At 35.4% G+C, this 17,764-nt stretch overlaps 1 protein-coding gene across 2 annotated transcripts in view; it reads right to left on the reverse strand.

The window, feature by feature from the left end:
* Positions 1–726: 726 nt before the first annotated feature.
* EFL1 (elongation factor like GTPase 1) overlaps positions 727–17,764 on the reverse strand; it is a 71,694-nt gene continuing 54,656 nt past the window's right edge. For both annotated transcript variants that reach the window (XM_067003901.1, XM_067003900.1), the window contains exons 18-20: positions 15,962–16,962; positions 11,406–11,590; positions 727–1,281 (exon numbers count right to left, since the gene is read on the reverse strand). In XM_067003901.1, the coding sequence (XP_066860002.1) occupies positions 1,093–1,281; positions 11,406–11,590; positions 15,962–16,962 (1,375 nt within the window). In that variant the 3' untranslated portion in view covers positions 727–1,092. The remainder of the gene's footprint in view (positions 1,282–11,405; positions 11,591–15,961; positions 16,963–17,764) is intronic.

Here is a 17,764-nt window from a genome sequence, read left to right on the forward strand (position 1 = left end):
AAAATTCAAGGACTTAATTACCCATTCATTTAACTAAGTATCAGAAACTCTTCAAGGACAGCTATCTCTTCAGTCCTTCCCTTTTACAATTCAAAACAGCCAAATGAGAAGGTAGTTCATGCACCATGTTTCTCTTCTCCTGTCCATGATTTCCATTTTTCTTTACTAAAACTTACATCCTTTCAGGACTTTTTCCTGTTACTGTTGGTCTGAATCATTCTGGAGACTTCTGCATCCTAGACACCTGCAAACAGCAAGACATTTTGTATGTTTTTGCAAGTGTTTCCCTTCACTGAATTCAACACAACAGGATGAACGGGTAGAAATTTCTGCAAAGAGTCTGTAAACACTCAAACAGGATTGGCAGGGATAGCTGTGTGCCTAGTTCAGAGACAGCAGCTCCCAGCTTAGGATAATCATGTAAACTTTTTTACACAATGTTTTTCTAAGGAGGGGAAAAAAGAAAAACCTTGCCTGGTTTGCAGTGCTTAGTTTTCCACGTGTACTATTTTTGCCTTCTGGTTTAAAGAAGATGCATTGCTACAACCTGGGAGCAGAGAGAGCATCACCTGATTTAGATGACTGTTTACATGAGGAACAGAGTAAAAGTTCTGGTAAGCTTACATCTGTTTGCACATAGGTAACTATGGAAAGTACTTGTGAGCAACAAATACATTATAGAAATGAAAATCAATTTTAAAAATAGAGTCAAAAACATTAAGAAGCTAAATTTATTGCATAGTTTATTTGCAACAGACTAGCAAACCAACTCTAAATGGAATTTCATCTGATAAATCGGAAAGAAACAAATTAAATTGGGAGTTCCTAATCCCGTGACAGCAACAGGGCAGAAAGTTCTAAAAATTGAGACCAATTCCAAGGAATATACCTAGGCTTTATTTAAATAAATAAACTATTCTCTCTGTATAAAAGTTGGAAAGGCTTACATTTTTCAAAACATAAGCCATGGACATTATCATGTGTAAGAAAACCGGTGTAAAAGAACAAGTCCAGATGGAATTTTGAATCTGCTGCATAGAAAATTATCCACACGCACTTAGCTGAGTCAGGAGGGAAAGGAAGCAGACACAGCTACTTATTCCTACTGAGAGTTCTTTGCTTTTCAGCATGCTCCACAATTTTTTCTTCTACATAAAGTCCCTTTCGCTTTCTAACTGCATTCATGTACTTGCGGGCCTGGTTCTCAGAGTCTGCCTTTTCCCCAAAGTGCAAATATTCTTCCTCGGTGGTTGGTACCCAGAACGGGTCACTTGAAATGATCTATAAAAAGAGAGAAGGAAAAAAAAAAAGTAATGTAAGACAAAGCAAAGATTTACTAGTACATTTCAGGTAATTTTAATCTCTGAAGTATACAACATGAAAGTAGAGGGGGCAGTTTTCTGGAATGCCTATTAGCTACTTAAGCTGAAAACAAGAACTAGAAACACTATGTAGTATTTGCACAGGAAGCATATGATAGCTTTTTTAATTTGGTTGCATTTATCTGTGTACAAATTTTTTAAAAACAAATTTAATTGCCAGTCAGCAAACAACACCAACTCGTGCTCAGAAAATTATCAGTTTCCAAGAAAGAATTTCTTATTTAGAATATTATGTCAGTTTGATCTTATCAGAATTTATAAGAACTGAAGGTTTCTGCTCATTTCTGTGTCCTATGTTCTTCACACCCGACAAAACGGACAGATGGCTTAATATCATTGTTTCTGTCTTTTACAGAGCTGTTCTTGCAGCTTAATATCTCAAGGGCCCTCCGCTAGAAGAGATTTCAGATCTAACGTGATAAGGGAATGATTGGACAAATCTTTATCCCAGTTCATCCTATATACCCTGCACTTCTCAGACTACCATAGAGTATGCCAAACATCTAGTTATCTTCAAAAGTAGTTATTTCACTTAAATGACCATAGATTTTCTCACTAGATGCAGTTACAGGTAATATAATTTTACTAGGAAAACAAAGACAACACTGCATCCATTTCTTAAACAAAGTCCTCATGGGAAAAGGAATGCAGGTAAGTATTAACTACTGTGAGAACAGTGATAGTTATGACAATAACTGAGGACAACACACCATGATCATTTCTGAAATACATTAGCACTAACATTAAAAAATAACAAGGATGCAACAAACTTCCCTAAACTATCAATTTTAACTTAGTGCTATAAACTTCTTCCAACGTTACAAACCTTTTCTTCTGACAAATACTTTTAACTGCCATGTGCTATTTCAAGCCAAGCAAAATTTCTTAGTCTATTTAAGTAACACAAACCAAAAAAGAAAGAATTAAAAAATAAAAAAAAAATGGATTAAGATGGAGAATTTCCTTACAAACATCAAATTGTCAAGTCCTATTTTAATACCTCAAATGCTAAATAACACCTAGCACAATCAGAGAAATTACATTTTACAGGAAGTTAGGAAAATGTCTATGCTAGAAGATGGTTATTTTTTATTAGGGAATATTGTAGGTTCAATGTTTCAAAATAGTATGTTAAGCCCCTAAAAAAAGTTCTAATTTGTTAAGTATGTACATAACCCTGGTAACTTAAATGGGTTATCATTTACATGGAAAAGGAGATATGCAATCTCATTTATCTAGGTGGTAAATGAACATGCATAGGGTTGTCTGGCTGAAAACCAAAGCAAGCAGAGCTCAGAAATAAATGCTATGAAACTTTGGTTTCCAAACTTAGGTTTTTACATTTATTTTTAACATAAAAATAACGACTGACTAACCATAGAAGAATCTGACTGAGTCATACCCATTCTGATGCCCTATACAGGGACATTTAACCAATGCCTAGAAACTTAAAGGTGATTCTTTGACAGAATATATCATTTAAAAAAAAAATAATGCTCTCCTTTTGAGAGCTTGAAAGTTTTACCATTACTTTATACACTTGAAATAAAGAAAAGAGACAGTCGTGTGTCGTACCCCTCCCCTGCCCCCAACTTCTGGGCACAGATTGCATGTTGATTTGATCAGGTTACTTAATCATCATCATGCTGGAAAAATACCAAAGACTTCCCCATACACAACCTGTCTAAAGAGCTGAACAAACAAAAATTTCCAAGTTCAAGACAAAGCACACAAATGGGAAAAAGTGATTCATACTCCATGGATGCGCTCCAGAACACACTGCTGAGGGAGATCACACAGCTACAAACTATAACAACTTAAAAGGCTGTTACTATCCCCTCTGATGAAGTTCTTTCGCATTAACAAGAAATCTAACATACACAAATTATGCTCAGAGAGAAACGGTGGTTCTTGAAGAATGAATGCAAAAGAGAAGTCCAAATAGGACTGAACTTACAAGTCTAAGCTACCTATAAATATTTAGTTCCTGTAGTGATAGATGCTTAAGAAAATCCCTAGGTTTAACAGACTGGCTCTTCCATTAATTTACAAAAGACTTGTTCTACTAATGTTAAGTTTTATACTGCATACTTCTTTCATTGAAAGCAATTATTCATTATCTCTAGCTCTCAGGAAAGCTGAGATAACTGAAGGCTCTGTACATACAATTTAGCAACTAACGGGCAAACCTGCAAATTTACTGCAGTGCTGGGGTACCGAATCCTGAGTGAACCTTGTACCACTGCATTGTGCAGAGCAGCACTGGAAAGAGACTTAAATTAGGTTTTGAAAGCCACATCAGTACCTCCAGCAGCTACTTTTGTGCCTCAGCATGTGTAAATAACTTATGCATTACTTACTGCTTCTGGAGCAAGTTACAGAAACTTTTGAGAATTTCTGTTTATGAGGATCGTGCCCAACTGAATGGTGTAGACATATTGCAGAAGATGTGGTCAATTAGGAACATACTATTTGTAGTTAACACTGTGGTAATTAAAGAGAAAGACAAAGCCAGACCTACTGACTCAGCTGGAACTTGGGGCATCAGCTGTGCATCTCCTTTAAGAAGTCAGCAAATAGCCACGTAAACAGAACTGTAATGTAACTACACAGACGTGTTATTGACACAGCGACACAAAAAAAAAAGTAGGAAGTTTTCTTTTTTGGAAGTTCCAATTCTGTAAGTGAAGGTGAGGGCACAAGACTAGATTGTCCTTCTTTTATTCACATAACATTAATGGATCAAAGCAGATGCACATAGCAGGTGGCATCCATCATTCCCCACACTCCGCTAATACACTGAAATCAAAAGCAAAAAATAAATAAATAAATCCATATAATGCTCCAAGAGAATTGCCATCAATATGCTTACAGTAGTAGCTACCAGAATGGTGGGTCTGGGCTTCCTGGAATCAGATCTGTGAAGCTTTTTAACCCCTGAACTATTGTTTGTATTCATGGGAAACACATAAGGAGACTGTGGAATCCATGACAGTTCTTGTCTGGATAGAGTCCTAAACAATCAGTTAGATTCTACATGGACCAATACTTCTGGAAAATGATATAGCCATCTACCAGAGAGCATTTACTGTGGATCCTGGAAACTCCACAGGACCAGAGCAGAAAAGAAGAAAAAAAAGTCAGTAAAATACATCCTGAAGAATGTGTTCCAGAGCTCACTGCAGAACTAAGAGCTAATTCTAGGTATAAATAAAACAGTGCTTACAATGAAATCAACTGGGATTAGGTATTTTAAAAGAAGATTAGATTACTTCAAATAATGTAAAAGTAAAGATATTCTTGAGAAAAAGAAATCATTCTGAAGTACGTTTCATTAAATATCACATCTATTCAAACTAACACACCCAAACAATGAAGTCTCATAAGACTTGTTTAGTAACTGCATGCAGAGCAACAGGCTAAACAGCTGTCATTTTCCTTTTTGCCTAAGAACCTACATGCTAAATATTCAAACAATGCATGTCTGTATCTTTTTCAGACATAATCTGAATACCTGTAATAATTAACTCATAAAAATGCTAATAGTATGAGTACTATTTTAATACTGAAAGACAATACTGTGTGTACTAAGTTCTGCAAATGATTATGTAAATTAATCAAACTTTTCAATAAGATTTGAGTTAGAACAAATTACTTTCAATTCAAGAGGACTTGGAATTTTAAGCCTTAATTTGAGGATGATTTATTGTTTGCATTTTAGTGGCACCCAGATGGTTCCAATAGTGATCTGGGTCCCATTGTCTAGTGTATTTCACAAAACGACAGTATGAAACAGCCTCTGCCTAAGGCAGCCTAATTACGCAAAACAAGGTTGAGAGAAGCATCAAAGACAAACAGACAGGATCTGCCTAGGTCATCCAAAAGGTCAGGCAGATCTGGGAACACAGCCATGTTCCTAGTAGCACTTCCCCTACTGGTCCTTACTGCTTGATGAGGACAGAAAATTCCTTTTAGCGAAATAGCATAGACACTGAAAATGCTTTAGTTGGACCATGAATTCAAAGAGCAGTCTTGCACTGTCCAATGAAGATTTTAAGACTAGCAAGTAACATTATGGCTGGTGTGAACCACTTAGTAAGAAAGCACAAGAACTACAAAATTCAGTGTTCTTGGACACTATGATGGACAGACCTTCGCATGCCAGGAAAACATTATGCCAGAAGCTGTTTTTCAAAAACAACTTCAAAATAACTACTACACACAGTTTCAGAGAGTATGTATCAGTGTATCAGGATCCTTTCTGCTTTAGAAAAATCAATCCTAGAAAGATACTTCACGGCTTCAAGAGCATTGACCGTTCAAATGGTGTCCAGCACTTAATAATGGTAAACACTGTACAACTAAAGGAGTACCCGGGCGTGTAGTTTAGATGTCTGGCACAGTCCTGTCAAACAGAAATTTCCTCTACCTTTCAGGTAAAATGGCAGAAATTTGCAGAGGTTTATATGAAATGTGACCTTGAAAAACTGTCACCTCCAAATTGAGCTTTTGGTAACAAGCTGGGTAGTGCTGTAGAAGTGCTTTTCCACTGTGCATAGCCACATGGTGCTAGACAAGTCTGGATACTGGCAGTGAGCTTCCAGAACAGGGAATACCAGGAAGGACACCCAGCAAGACTGAGCAGATTCAGCTCCTCCATGCCGCTGCACCCATTTCATCACAGTGGGAAGCAGGCATCACCTCCTTTCCTACCTAGGAGTACTGAGAAGCTGTGGGAGTGCTCAGCACCTGGAACACTTGCACAAAACATCATGCTGGAGAAGAGGACTAGAGTGGCCAAGGGTGGGAGGAGAAATATCTACAATATGCTGAAGAATTTTACAGAAGCACCTACACATAAATGTTCTGAAAATAAAAAGTCACAGTTATGTTGTTAAAACACAAATTCTCATATTATAGCAAATACTTTGTGTACCAGCTTGTCCATTTTATAAATAGCTAATCTCTATACAATATCCTGAAAGAAACAAAAGCAATTCACTTTCAGCCTCCCTTTTTACCAATTATTTGACTGTCTTGTATTCAAACCTTAGCTTCACAGAAGAATATTGCCACTTTGCATCACTATACATCAACTTATATATCAAACACATAAATACATTTTCTCAAGACTATTATGTATAACTTTATAAAGGCATTTAAAAAAATGTGAAAATAGATTGCTCACTGCACAACTTGACAAAGTCTCCCGATTTTATTTCTCTGTGTATTCCTTGTATTATTCTCAAAAGCTCTTGATTGTAAATTATATGGTTTTGAAAAATAAAATACAATTAGAGAGGAAAGTTGTATATCCAATACAAAAGTTAATTTACTTCAATTCTATAGCCATCTTGCAAAAGTTTTAAAAATCCAAAAAACATCAGATTTGCAACATTTAGTTTTCTTTTAGAGAAAGGACGTTTAAGGGAATATGGAGTAACTTACAGTCAGGCTTTAAACATTTAACCTACAGGATTGTATAAGGTGTGCAGATTCCCTACAAAATAACATGAGCATCGAGAACTATTTCAGAAGAACTCAGAAATTTCATTGACAATACTGAAAGGGCATGGCCTAGGCCTTAAAGTGCATGAAGTCAGATATGACATCATGTCTTTCAATAAATACTGTAATAATGAACATTTACACATTTAGTTTTAAAATAAACTTGTGCTAGTTTATTTTGGCTCAAGAGCATCGTCCTTGTTTGTGTCTCATTCAGCGACAGCTGAGCTTTAGCCTTGACTTCAGTCAGTAGCAGTGGAAGGAAAAAAGGAGATCTGTGGTTTTACTGATACATTTTTTTCCTATTACTTAAGACACGTGTATTGAAAAGGAAATTTAAAGCCACACCACTACCACTTTTATTTACTATTTAATTAGCTTCAGATGCTCTGGTTAATATAAAGACTTTTTCATATTTGAAAGGTTCCAGGTTACTCCTAGAATTCATTTACATGCGTAAGCCAATACTTGCACAATGATGTAAAGTCACAATTCATACATAGTAGAGGCTCACAGATTCTTAGAGTCTCTCATTACTTCAGCCTGCTTCCTTGTTTAATGCAGGCCTAACAGTTGCACCCGACAACTTCTGTATTAAGCCCCTATCTTCTCTTTGAGCTGTACAATTAGGAATGAATGAATTAAAATTCACAATATAAGACTTCCAGTGATTCAGACTGCATCATGTTCTTATTATTTATTACCTACAGTCCTTCTTCTTTTACCTTTCTCCAGTGTCTTACGGTAAACTCTAGACACTATTCTACACAGAAAGAATACTCAAAAAGAATTCAGATTAAATGTGTTTGCAGTTCACCCTCCTCCTCCAAGAATAAAAAACAATCAATGAAATTTAAAAGATGCATTAGGAGGAATACTACACATTTCACAGCTTTACAAGAAGTAGTTATCTTTGACAATTTCTGCAGTTGCTGATAATTCAATCATAATTTGAATAGAGCCACATGCATTATTTTTACTATAACACTGATTTCCCAAATGGGATTAGAGCTCCATTATTCTAAACACTGTGTGATCACAAATATCTTCTTGCTCAAATAACTTTATGACTAAGAAAAAAATGACATGACTGAGTGCAACAAGTAACTGCAAAGAATCAAGTGAGAACAAATACTAATAGAAAGTCTATTATTAATTCAAGAATACAAAAAGTAGAAGGCATTTGTAATTATCACAAAGCTATATATTTTAAACTGAGAATTCAAAAGAAAGCTTATACTGAAAGCTAAGAAGATATGGCCTAGTAAACCCAAAACACTTAACATTTGCCTAGGGATATCAGAAGGAAAATACTCAACTACCTTTTAAAATTAATTTATTTAATCTGGGACCAAACTGAAAGCTCCCACTAATGGTTATTTAGTGCCATCCTCTACAGGTAGAAATACATTTAAGCATGACAGAAAAAATGAATTAAAAAAAGCACTATCTGACAAGATAGATCTTATTGCTCCATCCCCTGGGGATGAAGTGATCTGAACCATACAAAATACATTCATTAACTTGAAAAAAATATATGGTAATTTCATTTCCAGAGAGCCCCGAAGGTTCCATTTAAATATCTGCTCTATCATTGGCTGTCCTGTGTTTATAGTCTACAAGTCATATTAATGAAACAATAATAATAATAAAAAAAATAATTCAAACCTCATTTCTTTAAACATACTTTTACGTATGATTTCTATGAGATTGTTTGAAATCTTAAAAATACCAAAAAGTGGTATTTCACTATCTGTAAAATGAGGATGAGTACACGGTAGAAGGAATCTCTGTAGAGAAACCCATGTTCTAGCAACTCAGCTAATGAGCCAAGCACAGTGAAAAAACACCACTTAGAATTAATTCAGAATGTCATAGAAGGGACTGGATAGAGTGCAGTTAAGGCTGCAAATGTACACTCAGTAACAGAGCAAATGTAAAACAAAATCAAGCAGCTTCCACACTCCCCATTCATCTTTAGGGAAAAAAGAGCATGAGATTACACAGAGTTCACAGTGTATCTTATAGAATGATACATTAAGTAATCGGGATTCAAATAAAATGCTGGCATTTTTCATGAATATGCCAAGGCTACCATGTATATACACTGACAATTCATGAGTAACTTTACACTGTGAAGTCATACCTAATATTTGAGGAAAGCTGGTAGGTCTATTTTGTTTTGTTTATAGGAGAAGAAACAGAGAAAAGCTACACAAATGTCTTGTGATCTGAGACACAAACCATTTTTGCTGGCTTCTCTGTCATACCACCACTGGATTCTGCAAATGGTATTTATTTAGCAATTCTGCTGATGATGTGAGAGTAGAAAACACTCCCTCTGCCGTCACTACACATAGTCATTGCTAGTAATTTAGTAGAAGGTTTATTTTGTCAGAAAAAATATAAGCATGAATTTCAAAGTGACAAAAATCCCTCCCCACTGACAGATTTGCCAGGTGGAAAGCTGACTGGCTTACACCATCATTTTTCCTACTACCACTACATTTTAACAATCTAGCTGTAATTATAATCTCTCCTGAGGATCATTTTTAGAAAACATTACCAGTTGCTCAGATCTCCATCTCCTATGCATACCTGCAATTGTCTGAACATTTTTTAAAATGTGAAATTTGTAACATCTGACAGTGTGAACATATATGCCATGGTTTGGGGGTAGAAGGGAAGGTCATGGAGACAAGGGGTTGATGTTGCTTAGTATTGGAGAACAGTAGCCACCAATCCTAAGGAAACTGGCACAGAACAACGGTTAGCTGGAATTAACATCCCTCTGACTGATATTCCTTTAGGGCACTGATATTAGAGAATTTAGACAAAAGACCAGTTAAGCCACAAAACCCTCACCAGCTGCACTTCACATGAGAACATCCAAAACTGGAAGAACTACTGTATGCAATACTGCCAATATTCACTGATTTGAAGGAGCTAACCTGTTCCGGCTATACACAAAAAATTGTTGCTATTTTTTGTGCACACACCATCTGTAGGTGTTGCCTTTATTTTATTTATTTATTCTCCATTCAGTGTAGCTCTGTTACTTTATTTATTTTTAAATCTCTTACTCTACTGCTGTTTCTCCCTTCCCCAAGTCTCTGTGAAATAAGTCTTGGTTACAAGAAGATGAAATAAATCACTATTAATATTGAGAAAAGACAGGTAAGTCCCTTTTTCACTGTGCTTTCTAACGCCAGTAAGGTAGTGTTGCCAAGAAAGATGAAGCTTACTGTTTCAAGGATTCCCAACTCTTTTGGTAGCACATGACTTGGCTGGTTTACAGAGATGCTCCTTTTCCAATTAGCATTCACATAATATTCCTAAGCCAGTTACAGCAACTGCTAACAAGGAAATACTGCTATTGAAGTATTTAATAAATCCTCCTGTTAAGATGCTTTAGCTACAGGAAATGAGGAAGAATACACACTATGTGAGACACCAGCACATACTTTGGAGAGAAACAGAGGTAAACAGATCATAGCTGGAAACAGCATGGAGTATTACTGACCTCAAAAATCTGTAGTTGTTTGTACTCAGAGACTTGACATTTGAGGTCACAAAAATAAAGCAGAAGATAACAAAGTAAGATTTTCTAATCCATTTACAAAAGCTTTTATGATCCTAACATCAAATAAAGGAATACCTGACAAAAAAGAAATCTAGACTTCAATTGTTTTAAACAATTGATGTGAATAGTTTATACTTGGACTCTTGCCCCCGAACCCATTTTTAGCTCCTTCGATAGAGTCTTCCAAATAGTCCTACAATGCAGTTTTTTTTGGTCTTGAACAAGGAACTCTGATTTCAGGCTTTTTGTCTTACTCCACCATCATAGGAACAAAAAGTACACTATCAGCTGATAACATTTCTTATCAGTTTTCCCATCTGCATATTTCCTTTACACCTCAACATTTACCTGTTCATGTCTAAGTGACAAAGATGAACAAATGGAATGATTTTGAGGACACCTCCATTTACTGTGACCAGACCTGATTTTGAAAGAATTGAATCAATTCCATTTGCCTTTAAGTATGAAAATGTATGTTGAGTTGGGCTATATAAGGACAAAAATACTGAGATATCTGTTACTAAAGGGATAACTTCCATATACATTAGATTTGTTGCTGCATTTTTTTTTTTATTAGTGGTAGCTTCTTTTTTTCCCTACTCTCCAAACAAGTTTATCAAAGAACTAATTTTAAAAGGCACATTAAATTTAGGCAAACAAATTTACGAAGAATCAGTTTCATTTGTGAAGCACTTAGTTTATACTGAAAAAAAAAAAAGCATCCCATCCAAAGAAAATATAAATACATTTTTGAACAGCATATCTATAAAAGCAAATAAGATCAATATAAAGGTACTTTTTCCTCTTCGTTTCAAAAAGGAATTAATCAAATGTCTTGACCAAAACTTAACCTTTTCCGCTTATTATTCCAGTCTGCCACATCTACAGGAAATAGATCACCAAAACAGATGGAGTGAATAGATATTTTTTACCTCCCAGTGGCTGAACACCAGCTGCGGACTGGCCAGGCCACTAGTTCTCTTCCTGATTTCATCAGCAAAACCAAAGCTTTCAGCTACTGGCAGGACTGCCTTAATAATAAACACATCCGTTCCCTCTTTCATCTCCTCTTGTAACACTCTGCCTTCTCGTTTGGACAAGACAGCATACACACGACCTGCAAAGACATCATTTCAGTGAGCTCACCAATACATTTATATTCATGAAGAGATATACATAAATATTTACTTAGGAAACTTCAGCATTAAGTAAAATACATCACTTCTTTGGCTCAAATTCTTCACTGTAAAATTTTAAGTGAATCAATTAAATTTACACAAACAACATACTCTGCCAGTACAATGTGCAGAACCATATGAGTAATATTTAATAAATGATAACTCCTGCATGGCTCTAGACAATGCTTGTACTACATGCATTTTAAAAAAATTGCCATATGATTGTATAAAAGGCACTTTGCCAGATTATGCGCCTAACTTGCTTTACTTCTTACAAGCAAATATTTGAGAAGCATTACCAGCTAAGAAACACTGCTAAGTAATACTACTGTGCTTCAGACATTACATCTTATCTACCTTTAAAAGTTTAACTCACCATATCCCTATATGGTATTTGTGTCCCAAAGACTGTAGTGCTATTCTAAATCACAGAAAACTTGTTTATCTTATATATTACGTTTTGATTATATTTAACATATTCCATTACTTTTGTAATTAATTCATCCTTAAGTTTGTCATGGATAATACTTATTTTTCCTTCCCAAATATCCAGGACTACATTGTACATATGATGAAAGTAGTTCTGAAAACACACATGTTCAACTTTACAGAAGGCATTAGGTAAATCTGTATTTAAAATGTTTTTGTAAATTTATAGGTTATGTGATCTTCAGACAAAAGCTAACAAATACATTTCTGCTGATCACGACAAAAAAAAACAACACAGGAAAAGCTATATAGTGAAAAAATATTTTAGGAATGCCTTCATTCACTAATACAAATAATTAGTTAAGTATTACATGTACAAATTATCTTTAAAAGTACCTTGCAGTGAAGAACAAGTTTATATTAATTCCTAAGAAGTTCCAATATTTTATATTAGATTTAACTTGAAAATACATTAAAGTGTAATGGTAGCTTTTAAACAGCTGGGCAAAATTGTCTCTTTCTGAAAATTAGAAATATGCATTATAATAATACTTTCCAGCTATTCTGACTTGACAGAAAGATACTATTAAATACTACAGTCACACACGCTGATTTGCGTATAAATTTTAAACCTTCTATGGGACACCACAGGAAAAGTTGGCATGGGTTTATTTCTTTTTTTTTTTTTTTTCCATATATAGAATCCGGTCCTTTGTCAGGAAATTTAGCACAAGCACACAGCTAGTACAGTTAAATCTTCCTGTCAGATATAGGTAATGAAGCATCAGTTCAGTAACAATCATTGCAGAGCTTGTACTTCTCTAATAAAACGTGGGTTGAAGTATTCTTTCTACCATCACTGATGATTTTTATCTGCTCATGCCCTTCCCAGGACATCCTCACTGTTCCTCTGACTGAACTTCACCTTTACTATGCACAATAGTCTTCTCATTGCTTGTGAGGAAATTGAGGAAATACTTAAGATTCTATATTTCAAATGATGAAAAGATTAAAGCATGCTGAAGAGAAGTCACTGAGTTTGCTGTGCATCTATAGTCTTCGTTCACATAACTCAACAATTTCAAGTCTGAGAAAATTTCAGGGAGAATGGACAATTCTCAGCTATTAAAAGGTCATATATAAGCACAGCCCACAATTCAGTGCGTCTGTTGCTTAGCATATACTGCTTTAAAATTCAAGTTAAACATGCACTTTGAAAAGAACATCACATCATGGTCACTGTTTATATAGTGTGAACGAACCACACAGCATATATTAAAGCTATTTGTTAAAGCAAGTAAGTCCAAAACCACTTTGTAGGTTATTAATGTTATAATTCATAATATTTATTTTTCTAATTAAGTAGGACTTAGAAAACTTTGCACACGTATTCATGAGATAAGGCAACATTTATCACAAAGCACTTTAGATGAACATATTTTCTGTCCATAATTCATTGAAGACCACTCCTCCAAAACATAAAACCCAGAAGACACTGTATTTATCTTACTAAATGGTTTTCAGCTACATGTATTTCATCCAAGTAGTCTGGAGTATTGTCTCAGTTACCGTTATCACAAAGAAGTTATATGAGGTCTTCAGTTTTACCACTACAGGCAGGCTGCAGTGTACTGAAGAAATACTAGTTCTACCTCTACACTAATTAGCTGAAGTAATCTACAGTTTTAGCAGCTCCAATTCCCAAGAAATGCTAAAAGAACTTTCCATTCAAAAATTAGTTACTTTGAAAACGATAGCTGTTCACAAACAGCTTAAAGGTGCTGCAAGATACAGAATAAATCTGTATGTAACAGACTCGCTTTAAAGATATATTATGTTCAGCTATTTAAATATTTAAGTCCTGTTCACCACTTTATTATACTGCAGCATTTTTCAGTAGGTCAAGGGAAAATGCTGAACAATTTCTGGATTCCCTATATGCTTAAAAAGTTCCATACTGGATAGAAGTACTGCGGAAGTACAGTGGGATCACCATTTGCAAGAGTCTCCGGGTCACTATAAACTCAGCAAATAGGGAAGACGGAGCTGCTCTTCCATTCTGGAATTTGTGCGTTTTCACTTGTACAACTTAGAAAGAGATAACATGAAGCAATGTGTCTTGCCTCCTAGAGCGCTGTGATCTAGGGCTTAATTTTATTTTATTTTTTGAATAAGGACATGAGCATAGCTAACAAAATCCAAAAACAAAAGCCACAACAGAGCCTATTAAAAACCTTTCCCAACTAATTATCTCTCACATCAGCAAAATGAAAACAGTATCAATATCAATGTATGGAACACCAACTGAAAGAACTAAAGTTAAAAAAGCCAATGTTTTATCATGTCAACTACTAAGTCCTACTGGATAGCGAGCACGCTCTTCCCTCGCCCTCAGGAGGATGCAAGGTATTAGCTTAAACTTCCATAATAACAGATTTGTAATGAACCAGTGCATGCCCACAGTTATCACCACCTAATTCACATTCATTAAACTGAACTGATCTGCTTACACATCTAAGTTGCACTCATTAAAAACATATATATGTATTAGAAAGCCACATTTCCATTTTGTTTTATGGCACAACTGGTAAGACAATGCATGTCAATCACATCACTATAAACAATCACGCATAGTGGGCGTTTTTTGAGAACAACAATTTAGGTTGTGTTTTTGTGATTTAAAATTCATATGCTGCTTTACGGTCTGAACTAGGTGCTGCTCTAATAGTAATGTAACATATCAAAAGTTAGACTTCGTTGGGCTTCCTTACACGTTAAAAAATAATTAAAGGCAGTTAAAAAATGTAGAAGTTATATGTGGCAGTTTAAGGTAATGTGCTGATAAGCTTACTGAAGGGCACCTTTTGCCAGGCCTACTAAAGAGCACCTCTGGAAAAGAAAAGGATCATACATCTGTACAAAACAGTTGCTCATCGAAAGGCATTTCTTTTCACAACATACAATTGTAAATATTGCTGTGCAGACCAATTTGTTTTATGTAACTGCTATCATGCTTGTGTGCATGACAACAGATTTTTACAACAAATAACCAAATCTTTCATTTTTATCTGTGGGGTATACTATAATTTCTGTCACGAGTAGTATGCTCAAAGTAAGTTTCCTGATAGCTTAAATGCAACAGCAATTAGTTTTAAATAAAATCTCAATATATTGGATCAGATTCAGTGTGCAAGAAACTCCCATGGAGAATTCCAAGAACAAATGTTGGAGTAAATTAAGTGGTGTTATAAGTAGGTCATAAAAACAAGTTTAAGTAGGTGCAAGTGGTAAGGTAATAAGTGACACAAAGCTGGTATGCATTGGGTTTGCAAAATGAGCAACTTGCATACCAGAAGGATGACAATACTAGCAAGAAAAAACCAACTGGACTGTAATAATTATTTAAGATTCTATATTTTTCCTAATTTACTTCTATATCAATTATTATATTATCTTAAAACTTACTGACGGCATATACTAACTTAGATTCTGTACTTAGTTCACAAAAAGGACGTTTCCTCATATTTCTTCATAGAAATGATGCCTGAAGTTTGGAACACCATGTAGTTGTGTTTACTTACTGAAGTTGATATTACAAAATTTCATAAGAAGGCAACATTTTGTATCTTGCATTTCCAAAAACATTTAGTGATCTTATTTATGCACGGTTCAGGTAAGGGTGAAGAATTCAAAAATTTCAGTCAAAATACAAATACCACAAACATCAAACAGTGATTGCAGAAATCTACTAGAGAACTACAAAAAACCTCTGACAAATCTTTTAATCTAGTTCTACTTTCTGATTGTCAGATTTTATATATGTAAAACCTCATGTATTAACTCAGAAAGCAAATTCTTGACAAAGGTTTGTTTTCTCTTACCTAAAACTTCTGCAGTAGCCATAATTTCACATGTGTACATTGCTGCCATAAGCCTCTGTGGTTTTGCTTGCAAAGCATAACGACAAGCTTCTTTCATGGTGGCAATCAGTTGTCCAGAAAAAGGACCATAACAATCTGCAAGTAAAACTTCTCCCTTGTTTTTACTAACTTTCTCAGGTGACTTTGTAACACTTTCACTGCTGTCTTGGTGTTCATTCTCACCACAAACTTCAACAGTACAACTGCTGGTTAAAGAAACAGTATCTTCATTTTGTTCTATGGCATCACATTCCCCTGAATCTTGACGTCTAGTTGACAGCATCTCTCCAACCTTACTAATTTCCCATTTTTCCACTATAAAACACACACCCATCAGGGGTTCTTCACACATGGGACCTGAAAGCGTAGCCAGCTGAAATCCGCTTACTATGCTGTTGTCAAAGTCTTTGTATTTACTGATTTCTTTCACAGCATTCCCAAGGCACTGCCACACAGACTTTGTGTAGCCCTCAAATTTATATAACAAGATATTAGGCCCACACTTCCGTGGTCCAAATGACCAGATATTATCAACAGCGTTTCTCCACTTTCTTCCCTGCAGATTTTGCTCTAATTTTTGCTTGAATTCCTTGATCCTATCGATAGTCTTCTGATTTATCTCATGAGTTTTTTTATCTTCATTCAGAGATGTGTTGAGTTGCTCCATAGTTCGAATCAAGTCACTGTTTTCTTCAAGAAGTCGAGTTACCTCCTCAGGAAGTGGCACTGCTCTTACGCTGAGAGTAGCATGCTTATTTGGAGTAGATATTGTAACAAGCCCATCTGAATCAACCTGAATTCCTTCAGGAATTTTATTTTGCTCCTCTTTTGTTTGGTGTATGACGGCAACTTTCTGCTGTTTTCCTATTTCTTCGTTTACCATATCAACTTTTGGAGGTCTTGTTATTGTCTCTCGGAATGGAATAATAGGTGCTGATACACTAATCTCTATCTTCGCAAACCTATAAAACAAAGTTTTAAGATTAACTTAAATTTTAAAATTGCTTTTAAAATGGGGGAGGGGGAGGTAAGGCAGTGGCCTTAACATGAAACAGATGTTCATGAACAAATATGACTACAAGACAGATTACCAGATAATGCACTTCAAACTCATAAAATCCTAAAAACATCATGTACTTCAAAAAAGAAAGGAACAGAATAAAACAAAAGTAAAAACACTCATGCCACTGGATTAATCACTGGTTCACTCACATCTTGAAAACTATGTACTGTTGTTCTCTCCCCTCAAAAGAAATATAAGAGAACTAGAAAAAAATGAGAATAAAGATGATCAAAGGTATGAAAGTACAAGTCGTCTTCAGATGTTTCAAGGATATGACAGAGGTCTACAAAATCATGAGGGGCATAAGGAAGGTTGACAGGGATCAACTGATAACCAAACCACAACGGGCCCTGAACTGTCCCTGAACTGAAAATGATTAAGGTCCAGGAAAGTATCAGTAGGGGATTTTTTCATATGGTTACTTTGATTTTACTCTTCCCCAGACATCTGCTTTAGGCCACTCTGCTGGAGACATGACTCTGAGCTAGATGGACATTTGATTTGAACTAGCACAGCTGTTCTTACAGTGCGATGTTCCAAAAAGATGCAGCACTGTGTAAGCTGAACAGGTTTTTTAGGTTACAGTAGAGCTAATGTAACTAGCATTTCAGACCACAACTTTTCCCCTTCAAAGCTTAATAGTTTACTGAAGTAACTTTACCTCTGTCAGAATTCACCTATATTACTCACTGTAATTCACA

The sequence above is a fragment of the Anser cygnoides genome, chromosome 11, assembly GCF_040182565.1.
Source record: "Anser cygnoides isolate HZ-2024a breed goose chromosome 11, Taihu_goose_T2T_genome, whole genome shotgun sequence".
Taxonomy (NCBI): Eukaryota; Metazoa; Chordata; class Aves; order Anseriformes; family Anatidae; genus Anser; species Anser cygnoides.